Genomic DNA, 26371 nt, shown 5'->3' on the forward strand with positions numbered 1-26371 from the left:
CATTCATCAGACGACACGTCCATATCCAGCTCTTTGCAATACTGATTACTCAGCGATCTTTCGTACCTCAATAACCGATCCATCGACCGACTAGCCAATGGAAATCTACTCCCCGGAGATCTAGCGATCACGGAATTAGGGAACAAATGAGCATGAACGAGTTTATTGAAATTTTGAGTCGCGATTTGTCCACTATATTGAGTCGTACCCAAAGAAGGTATACCAGTAACCGGATCTAATGTCAACAAATGAACGAAATTAAGGATTGGAATATTTATACGGGCGGATTATTTCTTCAAATTCTGAAAACATTTTTACCTAAATATCTCGAATATTTCTGCCACGTATCAGCTGTGGGGAAAATCCTCAGAAAGCCTCCTTTTCTGTCGAACTGATCTCGGATACTTCGTATTAATTTGGCTTCTTCAGCTGTAACGTTTTTCAACGATTTTTCTGTATTTTTTCTCGAAGCGTTACGAACGTAAGGAGTCGAATCAACTGATAGAATTTGTCTTGTCTGAAAAATTAATAGTTTTGGTGAAATATTTGCGATGAAAATAGAAAATGGGACGACTTTTTCACTAAGAGCTGAGAGAACAAATCGAACTTTGACATTGCAGAATCGAATACAATTCAAGTAAACATAATTTCATCATTCATAATTCAAAGTGTGAACGAACAGTATTTTTACTGAATCCAGCACATAACTGAAAATTGTCCATTTACAAGATTCTAAAATCTGAAAGACCCCCCCCCCCTCCTTCCATTTCAAATACTGCACTTTGACTTTGATAATTTTTTTCTCGTCCAAAGGGACAAAAATAACGACTAAAAAAACAAAAATTGATCACATTGAAGAAAAATATTAATTTTCAGGGGGAAGTGATTGGATCTAAGCAGGTTTGATCAGATTTGGTCAGAGCTGATAAAATCTCATCAGCTCTCTCCTATTGGGTCTGATCAGGTATGAACAGATCTAATTGGATCAAGGGAATATCCTGATCAGGTCTCTAATGAGGTTTAAACAGATCAAATCTGATCAAAGCTGTGATCTGACCAGATGGTGTCCGGATTTGATTAGGTTCAGATCCGATCATTTTGGCAGGAATTTTTTGATTTTGAATTATCAGGAGAAGTAAGGGTAGCAGGGAAATATTCTATGCAAATTTTTCCAATATTTTGAGGGAATTTTGTACGTTTCAGTACATTTTTTTTTCAATATTCAAGTAGGATCTCTGCAATGTAAATCTTCATTGGAGGAGGGAAAAGAAGGGATTTAAAATGAATTTTTTCACAAGTTTTGGAGCCTTTTTTTGAAGAAATTATATTTTTCAAATTGAACGAGTTGTTATGCAGTTTTTAAGAACATTTCGGATTTTTTGAATGAATTTTCGAATTTTGAATTGACTTCAATATGATTTCAGAGAAATTTCTCGATTATGAATTAATTTTAAACAATCAGAAATTGAGTTCTTGTTCTATTCAAACAATTTTAAAAGACAATTCTCAAAATTGAATTTTTATGAGTTTTGGTGGATATTTCACTTTAAATGAAATTTAACAATTTCTGGAAAATTGTTACCATTTTCAAACAAATTTCAAACCATTGCAATGAAATATTTCGATTTGAATGGATTTCAAGACTATTTTATACAACACTACTCATCTGTAATGACTAATGAGGCAAAGATTGTTCAAATTTTGACCAAGCAGCAAGGGTATTACAATTACGAAAAGATTTTTTCAGAAATAAACAGTTCAAAAGTTCCAAAAATTTGGGTTTTGGAGATCAAAAAACTTAAATTCTGAATCCAGGCACAATTTTTAAAAAATTTCATACCTTCTCTCCCCTCACTTCCCAATTTTTCGCTTCCCAGCCAACGATTTGGTTCATTTTCGCAAGTTTCAAAATATGACTTAAGCAATTTTTTGAAAATTCATCAATTTTTTTCATTTCAATATTCTAATTTCTATTTTATTCTGAATTTAAATAATAAAATATTTCAACTATTTAGGTTTTCTTTTTTCAATTAAATTTCATTTTTCTTCACATTTCCAATTTATTAATTATTTTTTTCCTTTTTTCGCGTTTTTTTATTGTTTAAATTTTTCAATTTTTTCATTGTATTTGTATTTACATTGCTTTTTACAACATGCTTTATTTTTTCTCATTCCTCGTTTTTTTGTGAGGTGTTCAATTGTTCATCAATAATTATTTTGATATTTTTCAAAGTTTTACAATTTTACTCATTTTATAGCATTTTTCTACTTTTTTCGTTGTTTTATAACACTTAATTTCCTTAGATTTTTTTCAATTTCCATTTTTTATTGATTCTGAATTTTTGATTTTTTTAATAATTTGATTAACACGCAGCTCGTTTTGAAAAAATTTCCAGATTCTTAATGCAGTTTTAAATGATTTAGCCTTGATTTATTGATTTTGATTGGGTTTTTTGACCATTCTAGGTCAATTTTGCTGCTTATTCAACAAGTTATTGGTAAAATGTTGACAGAAATCTGCGAATTGAAACGAAATCATCAAAAAAATGTTGGAACATTTTGCAATTTTGGAAATTCTGTTTCATATTTCGAATTTTAGTAGTATTTTGTACGATTTCAAAAGAATTTCGTAAAATCTGAACGGACCAGACTATTTTTTTTTAAATTTGTCAACATTAAATGTAGGTATCTTTTCCGAGTATTTCCGGAAGAATTTCTCCATTTTCAATTGATTTTCTAACATAACTGGAAAAAGTTCATAATTTCTAATAATTTATTAAACAATTTCAACGAGAATAGTCAATTTTAATTTAGTTTGATTGTTCAGCAAGGATTTTTCTAGTGCAAAATGTTGGTAGAATTTTAAGAATTCGACGACGATCCATCAGGTGTTGAATTTAGGTATAGATAAATTTCATTCATTCATATTCCTTCAACTACCAATCGTTCACTTACATTATCATGACTAAAGACAGGTGCAAACAAACGCTTCGTATATACCTAATTAAACTCTTAGAAAACCCTTCAACATACCAACGAGAGATTCCGTTTTTGAAAATTCGATGATTTAGGTCTAGTGACAGGATCCACAGCTGGTATACCGATCAACGTCAGCAGATCCGACAGCATGGCCGACTTCAGTCTGGTATCAAGCGGCGATCCACATCCCAAGGACGGCGACAGATTCACCTCCAGCAGCCAAGGTTTCAAATCCGAATCGACCAAAATATCGAACCCGTATAATTCTGCGCAAAGATATCCAATTAATTGACTAAAACTTCAACATCAATATTTCCTACAACTCAGGTTCTGCGTACCGAAACAATTCTCTTGATGAGGTACAAAAAGTCTGCAAGCAGTAACGATCGAAGGAGCCGTAGCCAGGATCGCTTTAACCACCATATCCTCGATACGTCTCATCAGTAACCCGGTATCGTGTCCTTCCATTTTTAAATGCTTCAAAAACGCACTTAATGACCACTTGTGCCCAACATCATCGGCTTCCGGATCCGAACTCCTGTTTTTTTTACAACAAAGAAAAAACCGCGAACTCATTAATTGCTCATCTTCGCGCGCATCGAGTTCCCATCGTATATAGGTAGTTTTATGTCGAATATTATTCGACGAAGGCGGAGAGTAAGACGTGAGGGAATCTTAAGCTATGCTTACTTAATGTAATCCGAATGATGTTTGTTAATGCTATAGTTACACAAATGCATACACGGATTCCATAAATTTTTCTCCTTCGGATCGTACTTGACTGTGGCAAAACGAGCCAAACCTTCTTCGTACAAATAAACTAGAAGCGGATTATACGATGTTACTACAACGTACAAACGTAAATCACATTTACAATCTCGAACCAACAGCGGATTTTCTATGTATTTGGCAACGACAACTGTTTCCTGAAGAGGAATATCCTCTACCTGAAACAATAACCATTCATCATATTTATCAATGACAACGAATAATTTAAACATCACCGACGAAGAAAAAATTTTACTTCATTGTTTTTATACCAAATAAGGTTATTACGTCAATAGCGGAGAATATCGTTTAATATAAAATTACGACTAAGTAGCCAAAGCGTGAATTAAAGTTTCTCGAATTTTCGGCCATTTTTTTCACTTCAAATTGTTGGAAAATTATTAGAAGCTACGTACTATACGAGCGTCGCGCGTAGGTATAATGGCAACAGCAGGATGTCTGTGTAATGTCATTGATGTGCGATTTAATAGCACCATTATATCCGCTTCTCTTTACGTACCTACGTTAAATTATCGCGTTTCGTTTAAATTATATCCAATTCGAAAAGTGACGTCTTGAAATTCCGATTACGCAGTGTAATCTACATTTTGGTAGATACGAGTTTATAATGGGTGGAATTTTAGGTGATTTTCAAAATATTTATTATATCGAAAACAAAAACAGATAATACTTGGAATACTTCGACCCAGATTTTAGTGTTTAAATCGCAGAATGTTCTTTTTCTTTAACGACGTTGAAAAATTTTGTACAAATGTGAGGAAACGAAGCTTACAACCAGTTGGGTGGTAAATGACTCAGAATTTTCACCATTGCTCCACAATACATGAACTCTCTTTCTTCTCAACACAAGATGCATTCTTCCCCCGAATTACTTCAACTTGGTAAATTAAGAATTGTCATCCAAAGGACATCTGAGGTGGCTTTCCAAATTACAAACTTTCAGACACCAATATTTCGAATTTAAAGTTGGTTGCATGAGGATTCAATTTTTAGAAAATTGATTGAAAATTAAATCGCAAGAAATGCAGCATGTTTCATGTCAACTTTTTCCTATGAAAATTCCAGTAAAAAAATAAAATGTGATTTGAGGAAGGGGGGGGGGGGAAATCGAAGGTACCAAAAAATGTGATTTGAGGAAGGAGGGGGGGGGGGTGAAATCGAAGGTACAAACTATCTTAGAGTAACATCTTTGATCAGAAACATTCTGAATATAATTTGAAAAAAGTTGAATGAGATAATATTATTTCATGTCAAATTTTTGTTCTAAAACATGTCGACTTGTGTAAGACCTTCAAATAAAAAGACAGAAATTTTTTGAAAGACCTTTTGAAAATTCTTAGAAGACGTGAACAATACCCTTCTATCTCCCCCCCCCCTTTTCAAAAATGCACTATAAATTGGGGAGTATTTTCAAAATTTATCTCCTCCCAATTCATTTTCAACATTTGGGAATAGGAAACATTTTTCAAACCCTCTCCCTCTAAAATCGTAACTATTTTACCAAAATGAGCTTTTTCACAAATTCCTCAACACTGAATCCGATTTTTTTTTACCACGAGAACAGTATAATTTGGTGAAAAAATGAATTTTCAACGAATTTTGTAGATGAAAAATTTCCAAAAAAAAGTTGAACTCTGCCAGAGACTTTTTTTTGGCAAATGGCTCAAAAATGTGAAAAATGGTTTCTGTCAATAGACGAGAAGTGCCATATCAAAAAGGAAACGAAATCACATAACAGCATTCTTACTTATAAAAAAGCCAAAATTTCGAGAATCTCCACGAAAATCTAAACATGAACTTCGACAGATGACAATTTTGTTTTTTAGGTAGAGGAAAAATTTCTAAACTAAACTGCGGAACTTTCCCAAAAAAATTTGAGAAATTGTCAAATTAATTTGATTCCCTTCCTTTAAAAAAAAATTCTATAATTTTGAAAAAATTTGATTTTTATGATAAGATGAAAAAAATCAAGTCTAATAAATTATTGATCAGCAAAATGAAGCAAATACAAAATAGTTCCAAGTTTTAGATTGTTTTCTGATCGCTAAAACAGGAAACTTGATTGAAAAAAAAATGAAATCAACATAAAGAGTTATTTTTTTTCACAATCAATGCAATAAAAAAATCAAAGAAAAAAATTCAAATTTTTCTCACGTCGAAGATTGAATCTCCCCTCCCAAAAAAACACTCAATTTTACAACAAGAAAACAAACAAAACAATAATTAGGTACAGTGCTGACAGCTCGTTCTCAATGTTTTCCGAAAAGAGTAACTTTAGTGTTTAAAAAAGCAAAAAATTTTCAATTTACTTAATGTAATGTAAAAAAAACACACGATTAAAATCTTATAATGAAGCTCAATCGAGACTTTGGACAATTTTCAGAAAAAGAAAGGACTTTTTGACAATGTTTGACCAAAAAAACACAACTTTCGGGTAATTCTTGGAATTTTGTGCAAAAAAACGACAATTTTCAGCAATTTTTGGCAAGATGCGAGACTTTTTGGCATTTTTTACAAAACGAGATTCTTTTTGCTACTTTTGGCACGAAGCGAAACTTGACAATTTTAGCAAAAAATCGAGACTTTAACAATACAAATATAAACAAAAAGCAGGACTTTTTGGCAACGAAAAAATGAGACTTTTTTGTATCTTTTTGGAGAAAAAGCGAAACATTTTGGCAACTTTTAGCAAAAACAAGTTTTGACAATTTTCGTCGAAAAAGCGAGACATTTGGGCAATATTTGGAAAATGAGTGAGAGACTATTTGAAATATTTTGCAAAAAAGTTTTTTTTTTAATACACCATATTGTAACAATAATTTTTATTTGTTTACATTATTCACACCTTTTTTTTCAATTTTTTCTTCTTCAATAGCAGGATCATGATTTGAAAAAATTATATTTTTGAGATTTAAAAAAAAAAGTAACTTTAGGTTCCTAGTTACTTGAAAAGCAACCGAGTACAAAGCCCTACAATTACTTTCAACAATCCACTGGGAAAATGGACGAAATCAAAGAAAAAACATTAAAAATTCAGACTGCACAATCATTTTAACTTTGTGTGCATTTTTGAAAAACGTTTTAAATACCTAGTTTAAATACACTCATCTATTCATTTGTATTTTAGTCATAAGTAAAAAACTATAAACTTTCTTATTTATTTTATTTATTTTCAAAAAATTTTAATAATCAATTTTTACTAAAACATTTTTGTGTTTTTCAATCTTTTCATCTCATATTTAGATATATAATTTATGTTCTCAATCAAATTATCGAAATTCCGAAGCGGTATCTTAACAAAAAAGTGGTAGTCATTAAAACCCTCCCCGCCCTTTCTTCGTCTTACAACACGTACTCTTTCCACCGAAATGAAACAGCGAAAGCAGCCATCATACTGTATATTGAAAAGATTATCGAACACGTTTTGTAAAAGTTTCAAAATGATAAGTTGTTTCTTAAACACGAGAAAATCGACATCTTTCAGACATCAAGTTTTTTTTTTAGAAATAAATATTAAACCATATTTCGCTGCGCTGGAATTAATTAGGATATTTTTGGTAACTACCTAAATTTTTTTTCAGACGTCGAATAAAATTAAAGGATTATTAGTATAGAAGTTGCATCGAAGATTCCAAATTAATTTTGTAATCCGAAGATTTATTTTTTGGGGGTTTTTCAAGGATATACGAACACGTCGATTTTAACCAACTCTAGGTACTCGTACTGCGCATTTAAAAAAAAAATTAGAATTTGGAACGATCGAAAATTGAAATTTTAAAAATATCTGTGGGCATTTATCACTCCATAAACATCGCTAATATTATTCAACAGAACGCTCATGGGGGCCAAGCAGTACATAAAGACTGCTGCATTAGTAATTCTACCACGTTCTGTAGATCACAACGAACGAATCGATTCCGCGAGAGAATTTTTCATTTCTGGTAATAAATTTCGGTTTAAAAATTCATAAATTGAAGTGTCACTGTCACGCTGTAAAAATTAACATCGATTTTTAAATTACATTAGCAAACAGTGAGATCATAACTTGGAATTGTTTAAACTGCAAAAGTTAGATGGCTTTAAAGCATAAATGTAATTCGAGTCATCAATTTATGATTTATTAATTATGGCGATTATAAAATTTAAAAAAATTGTTTATACCGACCGAGTAGGTACCTAGTTAAGTAGCTACATACGTATAGGTAATTAAGATTTCATCGTTCGTCGATTCATATACGTTTCGTATACTTAGATAAAAGAAAAATGCTAGTTAAGGTTCAACGATTTTCTGCACCTTTTGAATACCTACGTATTATATTCTGAGAAAACACAACCCATTTTTCGCGTCATTGTAGCGTAATTATCTGCATCGCAGACGTACGTAGATATCGAGTGTTTATGGCCAAAAAAAATTCGTCTCGACGGAGAAAAATTTTTCGCAATTTGTATTCTTTTTGAAGGTGAAACGTGGTATTTATGGTATTATGGTTATCTACGAGTACATTATGATACGGTACAGGTGAGGAAAGAGTGAAATTACTGGATATCATACGTCGGATTGGAATGACCCATAACGTATATTATGCAGACGCCGAATCACGTCGTTTTACGAGTACATACAAGACAAATTACAAGAGTACTTTATAAAATTTTATATACTTAATTACCGAATTCACGATGTAGATACCGCGTCCTCTAGACGAAGCGATGGGTTTCACTATCCACGCGCCTCTGTGGCGATAATGCGAGGTAACCAATTCGTTAAATTCGGTTGGAAGCACGAACGTTTGTGGTACAAAATCAAAATGCTTCAAACCCCTCGCATGCTGCATTTGTTCGATATTCTTGTATAATCTGTCCTTGCGAGTTAATTCGTACGATCTGTAATCGTAAAAAAAAAAACTTGTAAAAATACAGAAGTAATGGCTAAGAAATTTTGAATTTTAATTAATGCATTTCAGGTACAGGTATGCGCCAGAAACAAGACGCAAAAGAATGTAGTGAGCACTGAATTTGAAGGGAAAATGCAATTTAATTAGAAACTCTGAAAAAGAATATCAACTTGAAACCAGCTTCTTTACAGTTTTTTTGGCGTACGACACCTTATGTAATAAAATATCAAAAAACATGTAGGTACACAGTGTACACACCTACCCAGCTCACAGTTGAAGGTGGGATTGTCAGTAGAAAGAATCTTGTTTTAAAGTATACAAAAGCACGCGAACATGAATTTGTAAATCACGCCGAATATCAGACTGACAAAATAATAAAGACTTATTGAAAAGCTTTTTGGAAATAAAAATTCAAAATCAGAATTACACTTCTTTAAACACAAAGAATTAGCTAGAAAAGTCGAAAAATGACATTTACCAATCAAAAGTGAACCCTGAAACAGATGCTTAGAGGCTTAAATTGAGGTAAGATTCACATTAAGTAAGTATGTTTTTTTTACACGGATTCTCGAAAATCTTGTTTTTGGACGTTTTTTGAATCTCTTTTTTAAACACTTTTTAGATCCCCACCACAAACTTTCAAAACATCAGAAGTAAAATCCAAAATACATTTTCAAAAGCTACTATCCCAGCACATTCTCGTGGATTTTAAATCTGCCAAAATCCGTGTAAAAAAACAACAAACCTAGTGCTTTCAAAAACATAACGAACGATACATCAGTAATTCAATTTTTTTCTGAAATTATGACATTTCATTTAATCAACCCTCCCCCCGCCAAAAACAAACACTTGAGAAATTCTGCAGCCTGTAGCAAAGTTTTTAGTTTTCTACAGAAATTTCAAATTACTTTTGAAGGACCAGAAATGATTCGTACAGATTAATTTCGTTCGAAAAAAAAATTAAGAAAAACCCAAATATTTGCCATAGCAAGGTGACAAATTTTTAAAATTTTTAAAATGTTTAAAAATTTGCAAAAAATTAAAAATAAACATCAGTAAGTACTTTAAACTTTTATTATGAGGTTTTGGGACCTATTTATTCTTTCATTCTAGCTTGGTTTTGTTGAAGTCGAAGCATGTCAGTTCGAGTGGCCCTTTTCTCATAAAAGGAACCTCTACGAACCTTCAACTTGGATTGAGCTGAAATTTGGCCAACTGAAAGAGCATAATATTATGTCACCCAGATCACAGAACGAAATTTGGAAAGTCAAACTAGATTTTTTGATTTTTAGCGAATTTTTGAATAGTTGGTATAATTTTCTACAACTACATAAGATAAGTAAACAAAAGTAAATAATGTATATCTAAATACGAAAATCTGAAAATTGGCTTAGACAATAGACATACAAGTCAAACTCCAAAATCGATTGCCACTATTTTCAAACCGATCTAGATCATCCAACAAAAGTTGACTTCTCTTCAGTGATAATTTCAAATCGCTCCAGAAGGCGTTGTAAACGACTTCGGCAGCTGAAAATATAATCTTGCCATAGGGTAAGTTCGACGTTCTGAATCGATTAGAGCAGGTGTTGGAGAACAACTTTTACTGGAGGCTCTAAATCGGTTTGAAAATGATAGCGATAAGCGATCTATTCGATGGGCTGACTTTGGAGGGTGGAGATGGAGAAAGTTCAAATTCGGAACATTTTACTGCAAAAATTAAAGCTTTTGTAATTTTCTAAAAATTTCCAAGCGAAAAAAAAATGATAGTGGAACCTTCATTTTGAGTTGAAATTCACTCAAAAAAAATTTCAGCTCCGGAGATGCCCCTGGAAGAGAGATATGGAACGCCAAAGAGAGGGAATTTACGAAAAAATCCATGTTTTTTTCGCTGTACTTAATCCCAACAGATATAACATGTTTTTGGAAAAATGGCCCAGTTGGGTAGTTTCAAAAGACAGTATTTGAGATTCTACGTCGACCTAGGCTATTGCCATCAAAATCCAAGACCACTCTTAGGATTCTATTGAGCGGTTGAAAATTTGTAAATTCTTAAAAAGTTGACAAGTTTTTGGCGAATTTTTGAAATTGGCAATAATGACCAAAAAATTGGCACCACTGCATTCCAAAATATTTCCGAAAAATGAAGAATTTTTTCATGTTTTTGCTTAATTGATGAGAAGAAAAAATTTTCAAAACACAAATTTAACCAATAATAAGCGATTTGCAAAAAATATTCAATCACTCAGTAGACCTTTAAAAGTGGTCTTGGATTTTGACTACAATGGCCAAGATCGATCTAGAATTTTAAAATCAGTACTATCTTTTGGAACCAGGCAACTTTTTTCCAAAACAGGTTGAGTAGATAGTAAATTGAAAAAAACCATAATTTTTTCAAAAATAAGGCACTGCTATCTCCTTTCTACTGCACCTCTGGAGCTAAAATTCTTTCTGAGTGATTTTCAACTCAATAATGAAGATCTCTACTGAATTTGGTTAAAATCCTTCGACTTGTCAAAAATAATTCACCCAAATCGTATTCGTTTACCGTTCACTGGCGTAGCAGGAATTTCCCAGAGAGAAAGGGAAGGCGTTAAACAAGATTTTTCAGATACGAGTATGAAAACAACCAAAATTTAAGATAATTTTCGGGAAACCTTCCCTAATTAAACGAATATTTTTGATTAAAAAATAAAATAAAATTGCAATAAATTTACTGCTTGAGCAAACCAAAAGAAAAAATTGAAAAAATTTGTTGTCAAAATTTTTGGATTTAAAAAAAAAATTGAATAAGTACCTCTTTGAATCAGAATAACTAAAATCGAAAGCTACAAAAAAACTGAATACAACCCCGCCAAAATTTGAAATTCTTTTTTCTGAACATTGAAATTATGCGATCAAGTATTTTTTCCTGACTATCTCATTCAAGATTTTTCAATTTTTGAAAATTTTTCAATATTTTACACGAGTTGATGATTTTTTTTTTTTTCGATATTTTTACAAAAAAATTTGAAGCATTTCAAAATGAATTTTCACAAATCTCAGATTTCCACAATTCTGAAATCTTTCTCATAACCTTGAGAATGTACATAGTCTTCATAATTACAGCCTGCGTCCATTTCAATTCAACTTCAACTGAATGAAGAAAGAAATAAAGAAGATAGCTTCCTTCCTAAGGTAAGTAAAAAAGTTCGTAAAACTGAAAAAGTGCCTTGAAATTTTTCAAAAAAATGACTTGAAAAAACTGAAAACTTGAACATTTTGAAATGATTTCTATTTTCTGGTCAGAAGTAAGAGAATGGGCATTTTTATGCATTAAATCATCCCATCTATGTACATTGTACATACTTGACTGTAGTTAAAATATCAGAAAATCGAATGGCACTCTACCTGGGAAAATGATTCAGTCTTTGATGCGGCAATAGACTTCTTAAAATTTGAGGTTTTACGTGAGAACCAGTCCATAATAAATTGAAATCAACGGTGTCCACGTTCACCTACAACACAGATAACAAAAAAAAAACACGATATTAATCTCGTTTGAAATTTGGTAACATGCATTTTAATGATAAATTGATAATCATAACTACAAAATGGTAATAATATGGTCGTAATCAAAAATCAAAGTTTACAGATTCACCTCAAATTAAGCTAAATTCTGGCAAGTGGCAATTCGACCGATGATTTATTTTTAGCACGTGAACAAAATAAGAAGTTCTATTGGTGAATTTCATTCAAAATATCGAACGATGCATCGATATACAAAAATAAACGGTCAAGATTTGATACAGTTATTTGCATTACCGTAACATGTATTTCGGTTCAGATCATTGGCAAGGACGAGTTTTCAGTTTCATTCGTGATTAATAATATATTATTGTAATTAGATAGGTAGGTACCGGTTCAATGAAATTTCAAATACGTTAAATTGGCAATTTTGTTTCCAATTTTCAAGTCACGTTGTACATTGTAATGTAGTTGAAAAGACCCACGTGTCGTTATCAATTTTTTTTCTAAAATATTTGGAAACAAATTGGCGTATAAGTACATGGAATAGGAATCGAAAACATGTTTTCGAATAACTCATAATTATAACGTTATAACTTACGCATTTTTCACACAACGTTAACGAAAAAGAACACCTATAGAGGTTATTCCGATAAATTGGGATATTTTTAATAGATCGAATTAACTACCACATTTATTAAATACTTAGTTGCACGTAAATTTTAGCCAAACTTTTCTGACATTTTTTTCTCATCGCGAGAAAATTTATTCGAAAAATTTCTCACATTCTAGAAGGGTAACCACTGTTTTTATTATACTTGTGTAATGTTTACACGAATAGTAAAGAGATACATCGTTAACATACTTGTGGAGTGTACGAGTATAAATATTACGAAAATGTTTGGCGAATTTCATTTCCTCAACTAAATGGATACATTTTATTTTCTGACAATGCACAATGCGAATGTTTTTCAACTGATTCGAAAACATTAAATACGCACATTACGGGTATTCTTTTGCTAAAAAAAAATAACGGAGCGTTTAATTCGATAATGTTGTCAATTTTGTAAAAAAAAAATTCTAAAGCCAACGTCAGCCTGGTGAGACAATGGAAAAGTGGTGTTATTGCCCATTATATTGCAGTCATAATGTTATTAACCTCGTACTTAGTAGGCTAGCGATGTACTCTTAGTCAGCAGAAAATTTGTTTTGGAATTAGATTTTGAGCATCTAGATTAACATCGTAAACTTAATTGAGATATTTTCCTAGTTTGAACTTTCCATATGAATAACAGCAGGAGGTGAGCGAGTGAGGGGGGGGGTGAATTGCAGAAAAATTTCAAATTCTTCAAGTTTCATCAAGTGAAAACAAAGGAGACACCAATTTTCTTCATTTTTCAACCAAAGAATAAAAGGGTAAATTTCAAAAAAAAAAGTCCCCAAAATGGTCCAAAAATTGCATCACCTGACAAAAAAATCAAATGACTAGTCATTATACTGAAAAACCTCATTTCTAGTCACATTCGAATAAAATATGAATATACTCGTATGTACTTCAAATGTGAGCAAAAATGAATTTTTTTCAGGGATACAACCGTTCATTTGATTTCCTCACCAATTCATGTAATTTTTTGGACAATTTTGGAAATTCAAACCCCTTCAAAGCTCTCAATTTTTCTTCTAGTCAGTTGAAATTTTTTAGATGCGTTCTAAAAACTGAACAAAATTAGTGACTCAGCAACCGAGAATTTCCCTAATTAAAATCGGTAATTTTTCATAATAAAATTTTAAACTATTTTGTTCATCAAACAACAGAAATTTTTTACAGGAAAAGACCTGTACTCGCATAAATTAATTAACATAAACTAATTCAACTAGAACTTGTATCTTCTCGTTTCTGTTTTTCGGAGAACTTTAACGAAAATAAGGGCAAATAATAAACATTTGACAATAAATTGCAAAGAATTATGCATATTTTTTGTAAATTATTCAACGAGTAACTAATTTCAAGGACAAAAACATTATGTACATTATAATGCACTGTCCCAATAATCGTAAAACTTTGAAATTTCAACCAAAAAAAAAAAGAAGTTTAATAAATTTTAATTGATAAGTATGTACCTGAAAAAATTCTGTAATATTCGTTTTTTTCCTACGGTATTTTCTTGAAAGTCAACGGATTGTTCAGTATTACTCATAAATGTCTAAAGTGTGATTACTTTCCCCCTTCTTACATCCTTACCTCTTCTAAGTTTTTCAAATCGAAATCTCCATATCTAAATTACGCTTTTCAAAGCTCAAGGTAATAAATAAACTCAAATAATTGGTAACCTAAACTCACCAATATGAAATAAGAAACGTACAAAATGTATTTTCTAGAACACCAAACCCTTCAATTTCAAAAACAGGCCACTCAATACGAAAACATTTACACGTTTAATGCTTTTATTATTGATCTTCAATAGTTTCTTTTTTTTATTTCAAGCATTACATAGTATAAATAAAAATATAATTCGACACGTTAAATTACACAAATAAAATGCATTTCTAGACACTTTGATACCACTGATGAAATACTTAGCAAGAAATTTTACGCGCGGAAAATTATACACACAACACATGAGGAAAAAAAACTGCACGCATGGACTCTATTAGGTAAATTATGTACATAAAAATAAAATGCTTCTATAAATAGAGGCTTATAAACTTCCTAGTATATTTTCATCGTGTTTACTACTACTTTTGAAAAATAATAATAAGAACCCGTAAGAAAATTAGACGTTATTCGAGTGCATAAATAACCCACTGTACATTTTATATTGTTTCGAGTATAAAACATGACCTTTCAAAAACCCAATACTATACTTAATTTAGTCGTAATCGTAAATACGAGTACTTTTGCAAATTCGGTTTTTTTCTTCTTCGGTTCATACAGTCATTCATAATTTTCCTGGGTTTGTTTTTCGCGACGATGACGAAGCTCAATTAGGAAAATTTTACTCGAAATTATATTTATACGTAGCCTATTGTTTAGTTGTCGAATACATAGTTTTGTTCATTTATTCGATCGATGTTGTGATTGCGGAGTACTTAGTCGACGATGTAAACATAAATTATAATGTACTGGATTTGTGTGAGAACTTGATCATTTGAAATTCTCAAATTACGAATTTTCCCTATTTACAGACCCTTCGTTCTCCGTCTCGTCTATCTTAACAACATTCGTTCACCACGAACATGGAATTCCCCTATAAATGTACGAGTATGTACCTAGGTAGTTTAATACTTCTGCAGTTCTGAGCTTATTTAGGTACTTATTCGTAATCGTAATGTACGAGTAAAGGTACTTTATTATATACTTTCGAGTACCCAAATAATTGTTTACCACTGTTGCCACCTGGCACTTTCAAAAAATCTTGCATTAACTAATTACATGTCTGCATTAAGTACATACTTTTGGGAAATTTTAAATGTTAATGAAAGTGTGGGGTCGTTATGAACTTATGATTCAATATTGCAACCTTGAACCTATAAGAATGTGGTCATTCTTCAGAACTTTGTTTTGGGATGTAAGAAATCTGGGGAGGGGAACACGATTTATCATGTTTGATTCCTTAAAATTGAAAAGAAAAAAAATAATTTTAGTACATATGTATATTGTATATCTATGTACCTACCTACCTACTGTCAAAATGTCAGAAAATTCAAGTATTTTTTCAAACGCCAGAAAAAATTTAGGAAAAGTTACATTCAAAAACGACTGCAATTTTTTGATCTTCTCTGGTGATGCATAAAAAATTAAAACATATGTTTTTGCTGGAAAAATAAAATTTAAAAAACAAAACGTCCATCTTGGAAGTAGAAGTAATTTTTGAAAGATATTGAAAATCAAATATGTAAATGCATTTGCCAAGATACCAAGAAATTTGCAATTTTCAAGACTATATAAGTACAGTACAGTACAGACTGAGTAGGGTAAATCTGCCTTTTTCTGGGATTTTGGTGTTTATACTATTTATTCTCGTTTAGTACTACCAAATGATGATTTTTGAGCACATAAGCGATTTTAATCTGCACCCAGGAGCGTGGTACCCCCCCCCCCTCCCCAACACGATTTCCCACGATTTTAACCGATTGATTCGAAACTTGGTATGTAAGTGAAGATATGTACCAGACGGTAATGACCTAGAATTTTTTCAAATTTTTTTGACTATACCAACGACCCTAAAATCCACTTTGAAATCTTCAAATCAGTGTGGAAGGGAGTCCAAAAAAAAGTACAAACTCGGGAAAATATCAAAAAAAATATGTTTTTACATTTTTCAGAATATTTTCTATCACTGGTAATTTCCTAATTTTTTCAGAATTTTTCGTGTAGTGGCCGCTGCACTATGGGCATAAAATCATTTCAAAACGTGTTTTTCCGCCTCAAGCGACTAATTTTGGTCGACATTTTTTTTTTCCTTGCAAAATATCACCAAAGACACCGAGCTACACCTTCAATCTTAATTTAGACCAAATTCGTCAATTTTTCCCATATTTTATATTTTTAATGGAAGTGCGCCATTTTGGGAACCCCTGATTCCACTTGCTAGTGACTAAAGGGGCTTTTGTTGAAGTCGTTGGAGTTTTTTGGGGTAGTAGGAATCATCAGAATCATTAGAGTCGTTAGGTTTGTTGATATTTATGGAGTCTGTAGCGCTTGTTGAGGTCACTAGAGTGAATGAGACTTGAGAGGCGTTGGAGTCGTTGTAGTAAATTTAAGTTCAGAGTCGTTAAAATAGTTTTTTGTGATTGCTGGGCTTGATGAAAGCCATTAGAGTCACTGGGAGGAGTTGGAATGATTGGAGCTCGTTGGAGTCATGAGGGTAGGGTTCGTTGAGCTCGTTGAGATTATAGTCATTACCTATACTCATTGGAATGGCATCAAACTTTTCTGTTTTTTAAATTTCAAAAACAAAAAGATTTTGTGATGAGATTTCTATCTGAAAGAAGAAGAAGGAAATTTCAAATAAAAATGACCACAACTTTCCAGTGAAAAGGTGACGATTCTAGGTGAACAAAATGTAGTCATTTTCAGTAGAAAAATTGAGAAAATTTCTGATTTCAGCGGAAAAAATTATATTTTTAGCGGAAAATGGAAACTTTTAGTAAAAACATCTAAAAATGTTGCAATTTTTAGAAAAAATTAAAATTTTCAGTAAAAAAAGTGACAATTTTAGATGACAAAAACCATTGGTAAAAAAATGTGGCCATTTCAGAAGGAAAAAATATTTATTGTTAGCAAAAAATTTCTTGTTTTTTTTGGGGGGGAGAGAGGAGAGAAAATGTGACCATTTCCTAGTGATAAAAAAAAATGAAACATTCCCAATTCAGAGGAAAAACATGAAAAAATATCAATTTCTAGAAAAAAAAAATGACAATTTTTTGTGATAATAATGACCACTACTTAACTTTGTGTGAAAAAAAGACAGTTCTCAGTGAACAAAATATGATCATTTTTAATAGTAAAAAAAAATGAAAAGTTTCCATTTCAGTGAAAAATTATGTGTATAATTTGAGTGGAAAATGACAACTTTTAGACAAATTGATTTATTGAGATTAAGTGTCAGATTTTTTGATTTTTTTTTTCCTGAAATTTGTTGACAAATGCATGAATTTTGGCATGACTTGCGTGACCTGTCAAGCATCCTAGATTTTTTTTCAAAATTTTTCCAGAAATAAAATTTTAAAATAAGCAATTTTGTAAACTTCAAAACTTTTCTATTCTCAAAAATTTGAACGCTTTTTCCAAAATTGATGAAAGTTTTTTTTTAAAAAAATAATACCTAAAAGTATTTTTTGTTTAAAATTGAACACAAGTCTTTTTTCATCTAAAAGCCTGAAACATAATATGTTACTATTTTTAATGGTGAATGCATTTAGGGTAAGTAAAGTTTGAGACCCCCAACCCAAAAAAATCATGTACTTACTTTTTATTTTTTCACATAATCTTTGGAAATTTTTCAAACAAAAAATACCTCGGAATCTTGAGACATTTTCCAGCAATTAAACGTCTTGCAAGTTGCAATCTTGAAATTCGAGAATGTGCCAAATTACTCTTTGTAAAACGAGTTAGGCAACATTATGCCAACAATGGTAAATTTCCGACCCTATCTTAGATTTTCGTCAACTCGACATTAATTATTAGGTAGGTACCTAATTCAGTTGACAACGAAGTTTAAAGATAATACCTATTCCCATTTTTTGTAAATTTTCACCCCATAAAAAAAATCATTTATACGCTATTTCGTATAAAGTAATTTAATTTCCGAAACACTCGACTCGACTAATCATAATTACCATACGACACAAGGTCCAAGACACATGGTGCTTTTCACTTTTTTCATACCTCAGACACTTCGCTATTGAAATAGAACTGACCACGCACAAGCACATCAAACTTGGAGACATTTCCGGCATTCTTATAATTGTATCACATTTGCTTCAAGTTGAAAAATAAAACTCCTTGACCTACGTACGGTCCGATGACTTTAATACGGTGAAAAAAAAGTTCTTCAAAAAACTCTCATCTTGCCCCAGCAGTTACACAACTTCAGTCGGCGATCGTTATCAAACAGGAAAACATACAGTACATTAATATAATAATGATGAAATCCCAAGTTCAAGGTCAACTTCTCGTACCATAAAAGCAAATTTTTTATCAAAAAATTTTTTCGCGTGAATAACAATACGTATGATAATACGGTGATAAAAAAAAGCACATATAATGTACGAATAATTAAATACCTATATACTCGTATGTATGTCTACGGTTCATACCTATACTCTTATGCTATCGATATAAATACGAGCTAAATGCTCGAATAGCATTATAACACATTATGCTATTTCATCATGAAACCTTGGAGGCAAATTTCCATGACCGTTTCAATTTCAGCTTCACCGATATAACAATAGATACATTAGGCTATAGAATTTCTCAAGAACTAGAAAAAGCCTCGGTAACCCTTGGATGGCGCTGGTGTTGTCGTTGGCAAACACCAACCAGGGGAGCTATAATCAGCTTCTGGCGAGCTGAAAATGAAATTACTACACCTACTCTATTTCGATGATAGGATACATCGATTCCGATATATCGAACCGTTTGATTTGATTCGCGAAGCCGAGAAGAAAGAACAGAAAAAAAAGGTCATCGAACATCATCATTGCATACAGATCTTTTATAAAGCTATTGTCATCTTACAAGGACTCATGGTCGCTCGTTCTGGATGCGTGTGTGCGTGTCTCTGCATCAGTCGGTAGCGTATAATCACACAATAATAGTCCGCGAGAGACTTTAATTAAGGTTTCTAATTTTCATCAGAGTCATCCGGTCTTACACATGAGAGATGCTTAGCCAGCAGACCTATCTCTTTCTCGAGGCTCGACGAGCATGTGCCATTCAATTATCACCAGTGACGATTTAATTGTCGCATCAACTTCGAATCGTCGTCACCGTTGAAGTGTGGTACGACATATGTTATCGTTTGTCACCATCGCGATTGTTTTTTAATTTTCAACTTTTTCATCGCGACGCATTCGTATACGAAAACATTTCATATCTGTTGGCATAATACGATAATCTCGATAATTCGTCATTTTTTCGCACATATTTAACACAATGTCGAAGAAAAAGTTACCAAAGACGTCATCTCTGCTGGCTGTACCTTCGACATAGAAGAAATCTAAACAAGGTACGTTAATAATCGTTATGTAGATTCGTTAAAGACGTAGGTAATTTTAGAAAATAATGCAACCAGAATATTAAAAGACCGAAAGATAACAATATCGAAATACGGTCACCTTGAAAATATTTCGAAGTTTTTTTTCTTCTTCTTTTCATATTCGTATTAGTTATAGAATGAGAAAAATGCATACTTGAAAATAATGCCACCGTCGATCGACGCCACCATAAGCGAATATGCGATTTTTATTTTTTTATTTTGCGCAGTTTCATATTTTCACGCTCGCGGTCTGAGTTGCTAATCTATATGGATAAATTATTGAACATTTTGATCGTCATAGATGAAAGAAAAATCGAGCTGTTTGTTCGTGCATGCGATTTTTTTTTTTTTAATAAATCAAATCGACGCGGAAAAATACGTTGTGTTTTCTTTAAATAGGTATATATGCAACGGTGATATTTGTTAACGTATAGATTTTTTTTCAAATTAATAATTCTGCACGCAGCGAGGATATTTTTCTAACGAGATAGATTATGATTAAAGATGCATTCGTATAGCCATCTTGCGCGTTTAGACTATATTTTTCAATTTCTGCGGTTAAACTGGTCAGCAAATTCAATAACATTGCATTTATTCCATCAGTTTATACATATAGAAAAACAATCATTATAAATAATAATTATTGGAAATTCTCGAATTATACAGGGTGTCCAACTGTCCACTGTCCAATTGAAAGTTTATCTTATGAAATTCCTGTAAATTTTGAGAAAATTTGAGGAAAAAATGGTTAAAAACCAATCACACTACATTACAATAATAAGAAAATGAAAAAATATAAGAGAATCAAAAACTGCCAAAAAAAAAGGAACAGAGGATTTTGACCAAAATTTTCAAAAAATTATATGGAATGTGGTCAAAACATGTTGAAAAAGCATAAAAATGGTTGAAAAAAAATAAAATCATTAAAGATTAAGTACCAAAAATTAATGAAATAGGAAAATTTAGAGAAATTTAGCAAAAGTTGCATAAAACGTAATTAAAACAAGTCAAAAATGACATAAAAATACTCTAAAAGCTTTAAAATGGTGAAAAATTTCAAAAAAACTGGTGAAATTTCGTTAATATTTGTAAAAATTTAGCATAAAGTGGATAAAACATGATTAAAAAATCTAAGTATTAAAATCACAAAAAAAATACTAAAAAACGTTTAAAATCATCCAAAATTATCAAAAAATAATATTTTTAAACATAACACGAACTAATTCTGCTCTTTTACAAAAACAATTTCAAAAAGTCTGGAATTTTATAAAATGTCTCACAATTCAATAAACATTTCGTGGAAATTGTGTAGATTATTAAATATTACGATCAAATACCTATCAATAAAGTTGAATAAAATTTAGCAAAAATTGCATGATGAAGGATTATAAAAACTGTATACAATGGGTACAAAAAGTAACGAAAATCGCCAAAAATTGAAGAAAATTGTAAATTTTTTAACATTGAGGTAAACTTGACAAAAATTCCTTGAAACATTATTCAAAAGCATCTCAAAAATTGAGTGAAATGTTGAAAAAATCAAAAGCAGATAATGTGGTATTATAAGAAGAGAACGCGAGGACTCGAGAGGCAAACAGATGATTCGTGAACGAGATTTCCGATCCACTGAAAATAAGCTTTTTGTTTGTAAAAAAAAAAGCGTTTTGTTGATCTTATTTCTGAAGTCCAACGAAAATTTTATAGGACACCGTGTATAAAATCGAAGATAATAACACACAACGGACATTGGCGCCAAATACACGAGCGATAGAAATGATTAAATCATCGATCTGATTATAGAAATTCGTCAGCGCAAATCGAGCTCGCTCGTTGATATGAGAAGGAGAAGAGGAGGAATAGAGAAATACAGACATTTCATAAAATCAAAAAATGTTTCAAATTGGTCAATTTTTATTGACGAACCCATTGCGTAAAAATTCCAACAAATTTATAAATTTGTATCGAGACTTTTTTTTCAATTACAGTTCAGAGACAAAGCGTGGAAAAAAGTTTGAAATGAAATGAAAAGTCTATACCATACCAACAAAATTTTATGCAAAATTTCTATTTCTATTTCTTACATTGTTACCGTTGACTTTTCATTTCTGAAGAAACGTTTTATTCAAACAAAAAACCATAATCATTTTCGATTCTAACATCTTCAATACACAAATAATCGATATACGGGACGATTTTTTATCATTTTTTGAAAATCCTCTCCCCTCGGCTCCCCCTCTCACACTATCGCCCCTAAATATACGACTACGTACCCATCGATAACAATGCATATTGAAATGCAAATCTCAAATCCATCCTCAAAACACCCGTAGGTAATTTGTTCATCTGTAGATTACAAATGATGGAAGATTGTGGATTTGAAAAACCGTGCGGATTTGATAGGAGGGGGGAGGGGGGTCTGACCTCAAAAAAATGATAAGGTACCATGTCGCATATCGATTTCAGGGTTTTAGAGGGTGCTGATCACGATTACGATATTATTTTTGAGCTACGATGAACTCGAGAGCAAAAATCACAAATCTGGAGATTATTATGATGTTTTATTTCAAAATTAAGTCAACTATTCTTTCTCAAAAATCTTCTCTGATGGATATTTTGAAAATAGGTGGATCTAGCCTGAAGAAACACCACCACGAACGTATAAACGTACGTATTTAATACGCTAATAATCAACTTTCTTTTTCTTAATGACATCTAAATTTAGGAAATAAGCCCTCTAGCGATGAACTGAACATTTGATAAACGTTGATTCCAATTCGATGTAGTTACAAGGACGACTCTTGGTCTCTTTATAACGATTTAAATCCCTTGAAAATTTTTCAACATTCTGTATTCTAATCTATGCAGTTTAACGATCTACATAGGTACATTTCTTTCAAATCATCTGCAATTATTGCAACAATACACGTTTTTCTTTCTGTCAACAACAGTTGGTAATTTTTACACGGGTGGTAAGGTACTCGTACATGGGGATAAACCTAATAGTAATTTTAAATAACGCGTGTCATCATCACAAGCCATGACAACGCAAGCGTTTAATCCATTTTAAACGAATAACATCCTAATAAACATGTTCATTTGGCAAATTAAACCATTAAATAGTAACTGGACATATTCGACGTATGTATAGTTGTTGTAACCACCTCCTGCTTGATAAACTAGGTTAATTATATCATTCGTGCGAGAGCTGCACTGCCATTCATATCCATTGTAAAGAGTACATAATACCCATAACAAAATATTATTCTAGGGTATTTTTTTCAAGCATCACATTAGCGAATGAAATTATATGTACTTTCGAAATTACCATCTCCTGATTTACTATTATAGCTAGGTAATCTGTTTATGGATTAAATTTTGTAAAAACAAACATAAGTGCCTATTTTTTCCAAAATGCATTACTATGCAGTTGGAAAACTCTAATTAATAATACAATGATGAAGAATTGACTACCATTGTGTCACCTACAGTAACATTCTGACAAACATTACCAATTCTACGCTTGTAAACTAACTGAAGGTCTCATAATAATGATAAATTTTACACCTCGTGTACGAGTAAAATAATAAAACCGATACGCGGAACCATTCTGTGGAACAATGTCTCACGACGATGAAGGTAAACAACACCACCAAATTCCCAATGCCCTGATGAAATTTCCAATACCTACATTATAAAGATCATTTCGTATTGGAAGAAAGACTCTTCTTCGAGCTCTCGAGTTTAAATTGAATATTTACATTGTCATTGAACCTTTTTAAAAAAAGGTACCTACTATACAAGATGTAGAAGACTGGATGGCGATGGAGTAGTGCGGTTGAGAGAAGAAAAAACATTATAGATCCATCAAGCATCGATCCATCGAGACTTTATGACACAAACATGACATCCATTTTTAAATCGATACACGTGACCTTCGATAAATATACCCAAATCTAAGAATTTTTTCAACATACTAATAGTACTATGCACTAGAGCCACCTTTGGACGTGTCTAACCTCTTTCTGCGAACAAAATGCATTGTTTTGGCAAGTTCAACCTATCCGAAGAACGAAGACACTTTTCTCTAGATTAAAAATTCGTCAAACGTAGATGTTTTATGAGCACTTCAGAGTACTTTTGCGAATTCCAGGAACGTTGATATTTCCGTGTGTGTTGAGTGTATTTTTAAACTTCTTGGTGAGTAGTAGTCGTGTCAACTACTTTGAAATGCTGGACTCGATTTTTAAAAATATCTTTCGAATGAAAAAATTATTCTAATCATTTTTATCGATTCTATTATTACTGTGATGAATCACGGGATAATTTTTAGAAGTACATTCTCCAGATAGAAAAATTTTCCATGTTTAACAATTGAGCTTAAATAAAAGTAGCCGACTCGGCGACTGATAAAATCCTGTCAATCTCATCAAATACGAGTAAAAATTTTCGTTACCAAAAGCACAATTTCGTCGGATACATAGGTACATATAATCACTCATAATGATAAGTATGTAGGTACCTGGTACATACTTCTTTCAATTAAAATTTATTTTTCCGCCTTTGAAGAGCTTAATTAACTTTACTTGTACTTTTTTGTTCATGAAAGATTAATTCAGTTGACGTACTGTAATTTCAAAACTTGATTGAGTACTTTACTTACTAGTTATACAATTTTTAATTTCCAAGAAATTTGGTCTATTCTATGCTTAAATGAAATCGGCTTCAACTAAGAAAGAAATGTATACTCGTATCATTTTGAAATGAGATTTTATTCGAATTATTTTTTTTGTGTTTCGAGATACATATTAAAGAGATCTGCGAGGACTTCAAATACAAAAACCAATTGCTAATAATTCTGGAAAGTGTTTCCAAAATACACTTTGAAATGTACTTTTTTGGTTAAAAGAATATTTTTAAGTAGGTAAGCATGCCCAACTTAAAAACTGAAGTACCTAAGTGAATTAAAATTAAACTTCAAGTAAATTTTAAAAAAATTATAGGCATTCTACTAAACAGTAAACACTATGAAAAAAAAGACTTTTCATTAAAATGGTGTGAAATTGATTTTTTAAATTAGCTTTAAAATCTTCAAAGTAATGAAAAAAACTTGATATTTTTTTCATCACTTCAATGAATTTTTACAGTATTTTACTGATTTTATGTGTTTTTTTTCTCTCCATTTCACCTTTGACTATGTAAATACCTACGTAGGTAAACTTACAGTCCAGAAATTTCACACCATTTTGAGAAAAATTGATTTTTTTTCAAAATTTTCAACCAGTCCCTAACTTTATCCATACACATTCTTTTTGATAATTTTTCAAAATCTTTTCAAATTTAGAGAGTATGTTGTGGGTAAATTTTAGACATTGTATAATTTGATGATTTGATAGGGTTTTTTTATGACATTTACAAAATCGTAAAATGTAGAAATTCACAGAATTTTTTTCAAACTTTTAAAAAACGTACGTCGCGTCGTCAGCTTAATTTTATCTGTTTTTTTTACAATTTTCAAACAATTTTGCGCCAATTTTGTTATTTTCATGTTAATTTCAGACATTTTGCAGAATATTTGGGGCAAATATCAATAAATCTGAAAACTTCCACCAATCGTTTCGCAGACTGAGGCAATTTTACGGCAAGTTTGGTTCGGCCATTCTTGCACAATTTGACGAAGTTGTATGAATAATTTCATCATCTTCAAATTCCAGTGAGTGTTTAAGGAATCGATTTTGTTGACTATTTGTAAAATTCGAGAGTAAAAATGTTTTGCAATGAATTTTTTTTTCAAATGTCAGGTTTGAGAACCCCCCTCCTCCCCCTCATTTCTCCCATTCTTCAAAAAAAATGCCAAAAAATGTCATTTTACGACAATTTTACAGAGAAATTTAGCCAGTAACAATGCAAAATTTGATTTTTTGTATTCTCAAGTTTCAGCTTCCCCCCTCACTCAAAAAAAACTGCATCACTTTTCTTAAGGCAAAAATGATGATAAAATCATCACCTTTCATTTCATCCAATCCAACTTTATTTTGGAACAATTTCTCAGCCCTAGATGATTTTTCAGTAGATTTCTCAACTTTTTTTTTCCTAGGTATCTATCAATTTCTCAATTTTTATACCCGCCTGTTTTTCGAATAAAATTTCAAATTAATGTAGGGAAACTCACATTCAAGTTTGCAAAAAAAATCATTCATTGAGCATTTGAGCTGAGCTTTCTAATTTTCTTTCAGACAGATTCAGAATATCTTCATTTCAAAAATCGAGTGAATAGATCTTCATTTTTCGGATCCTTCAGTAAATCAGGAACTCATTTGAAGAGATGTGATTAGTTTTTCCAAGGGAGGTTTTTGTTTTCGTGATATTTCGTGCAAAATTTAGAAAATTCATATTGACTGGAGAATTTTTTCGAAAACCTTATAGTACATGCGGATTTTT

General features: G+C 31.6%; 2 protein-coding genes across 2 annotated transcripts in view; one reads left to right on the forward strand and one right to left on the reverse strand.

Moving 5' to 3' along the window:
* Positions 1-26371, reverse strand: part of TTLL5 (Tubulin tyrosine ligase-like 5) — a 60019-nt gene that overhangs the window by 1708 nt on the left and 31940 nt on the right. Inside the window, exons 3-9 of the mRNA XM_065366113.1 lie at positions 12051-12157; positions 8436-8649; positions 3670-3926; positions 3318-3517; positions 3034-3245; positions 319-517; positions 2-235 (exon numbers count right to left, since the gene is read on the reverse strand). Of these exons, the coding sequence (XP_065222185.1) occupies positions 2-235; positions 319-517; positions 3034-3245; positions 3318-3517; positions 3670-3926; positions 8436-8649; positions 12051-12157 (1423 nt within the window). The remainder of the gene's footprint in view (position 1; positions 236-318; positions 518-3033; positions 3246-3317; positions 3518-3669; positions 3927-8435; positions 8650-12050; positions 12158-26371) is intronic.
* The window catches only part of LOC135846820 (uncharacterized), a 35991-nt gene continuing 29224 nt past the window's right edge, over positions 19605-26371 (forward strand). Inside the window, exon 1 of the mRNA XM_065366115.1 lies at positions 19605-19903. The gene's annotated coding sequence lies outside the window, so the exon portion shown is untranslated. The remainder of the gene's footprint in view (positions 19904-26371) is intronic.

This window comes from Planococcus citri, chromosome 5 (assembly GCF_950023065.1).
Source record: "Planococcus citri chromosome 5, ihPlaCitr1.1, whole genome shotgun sequence".
Lineage (NCBI taxonomy): Eukaryota > Metazoa > Arthropoda > Insecta > Hemiptera > Pseudococcidae > Planococcus > Planococcus citri.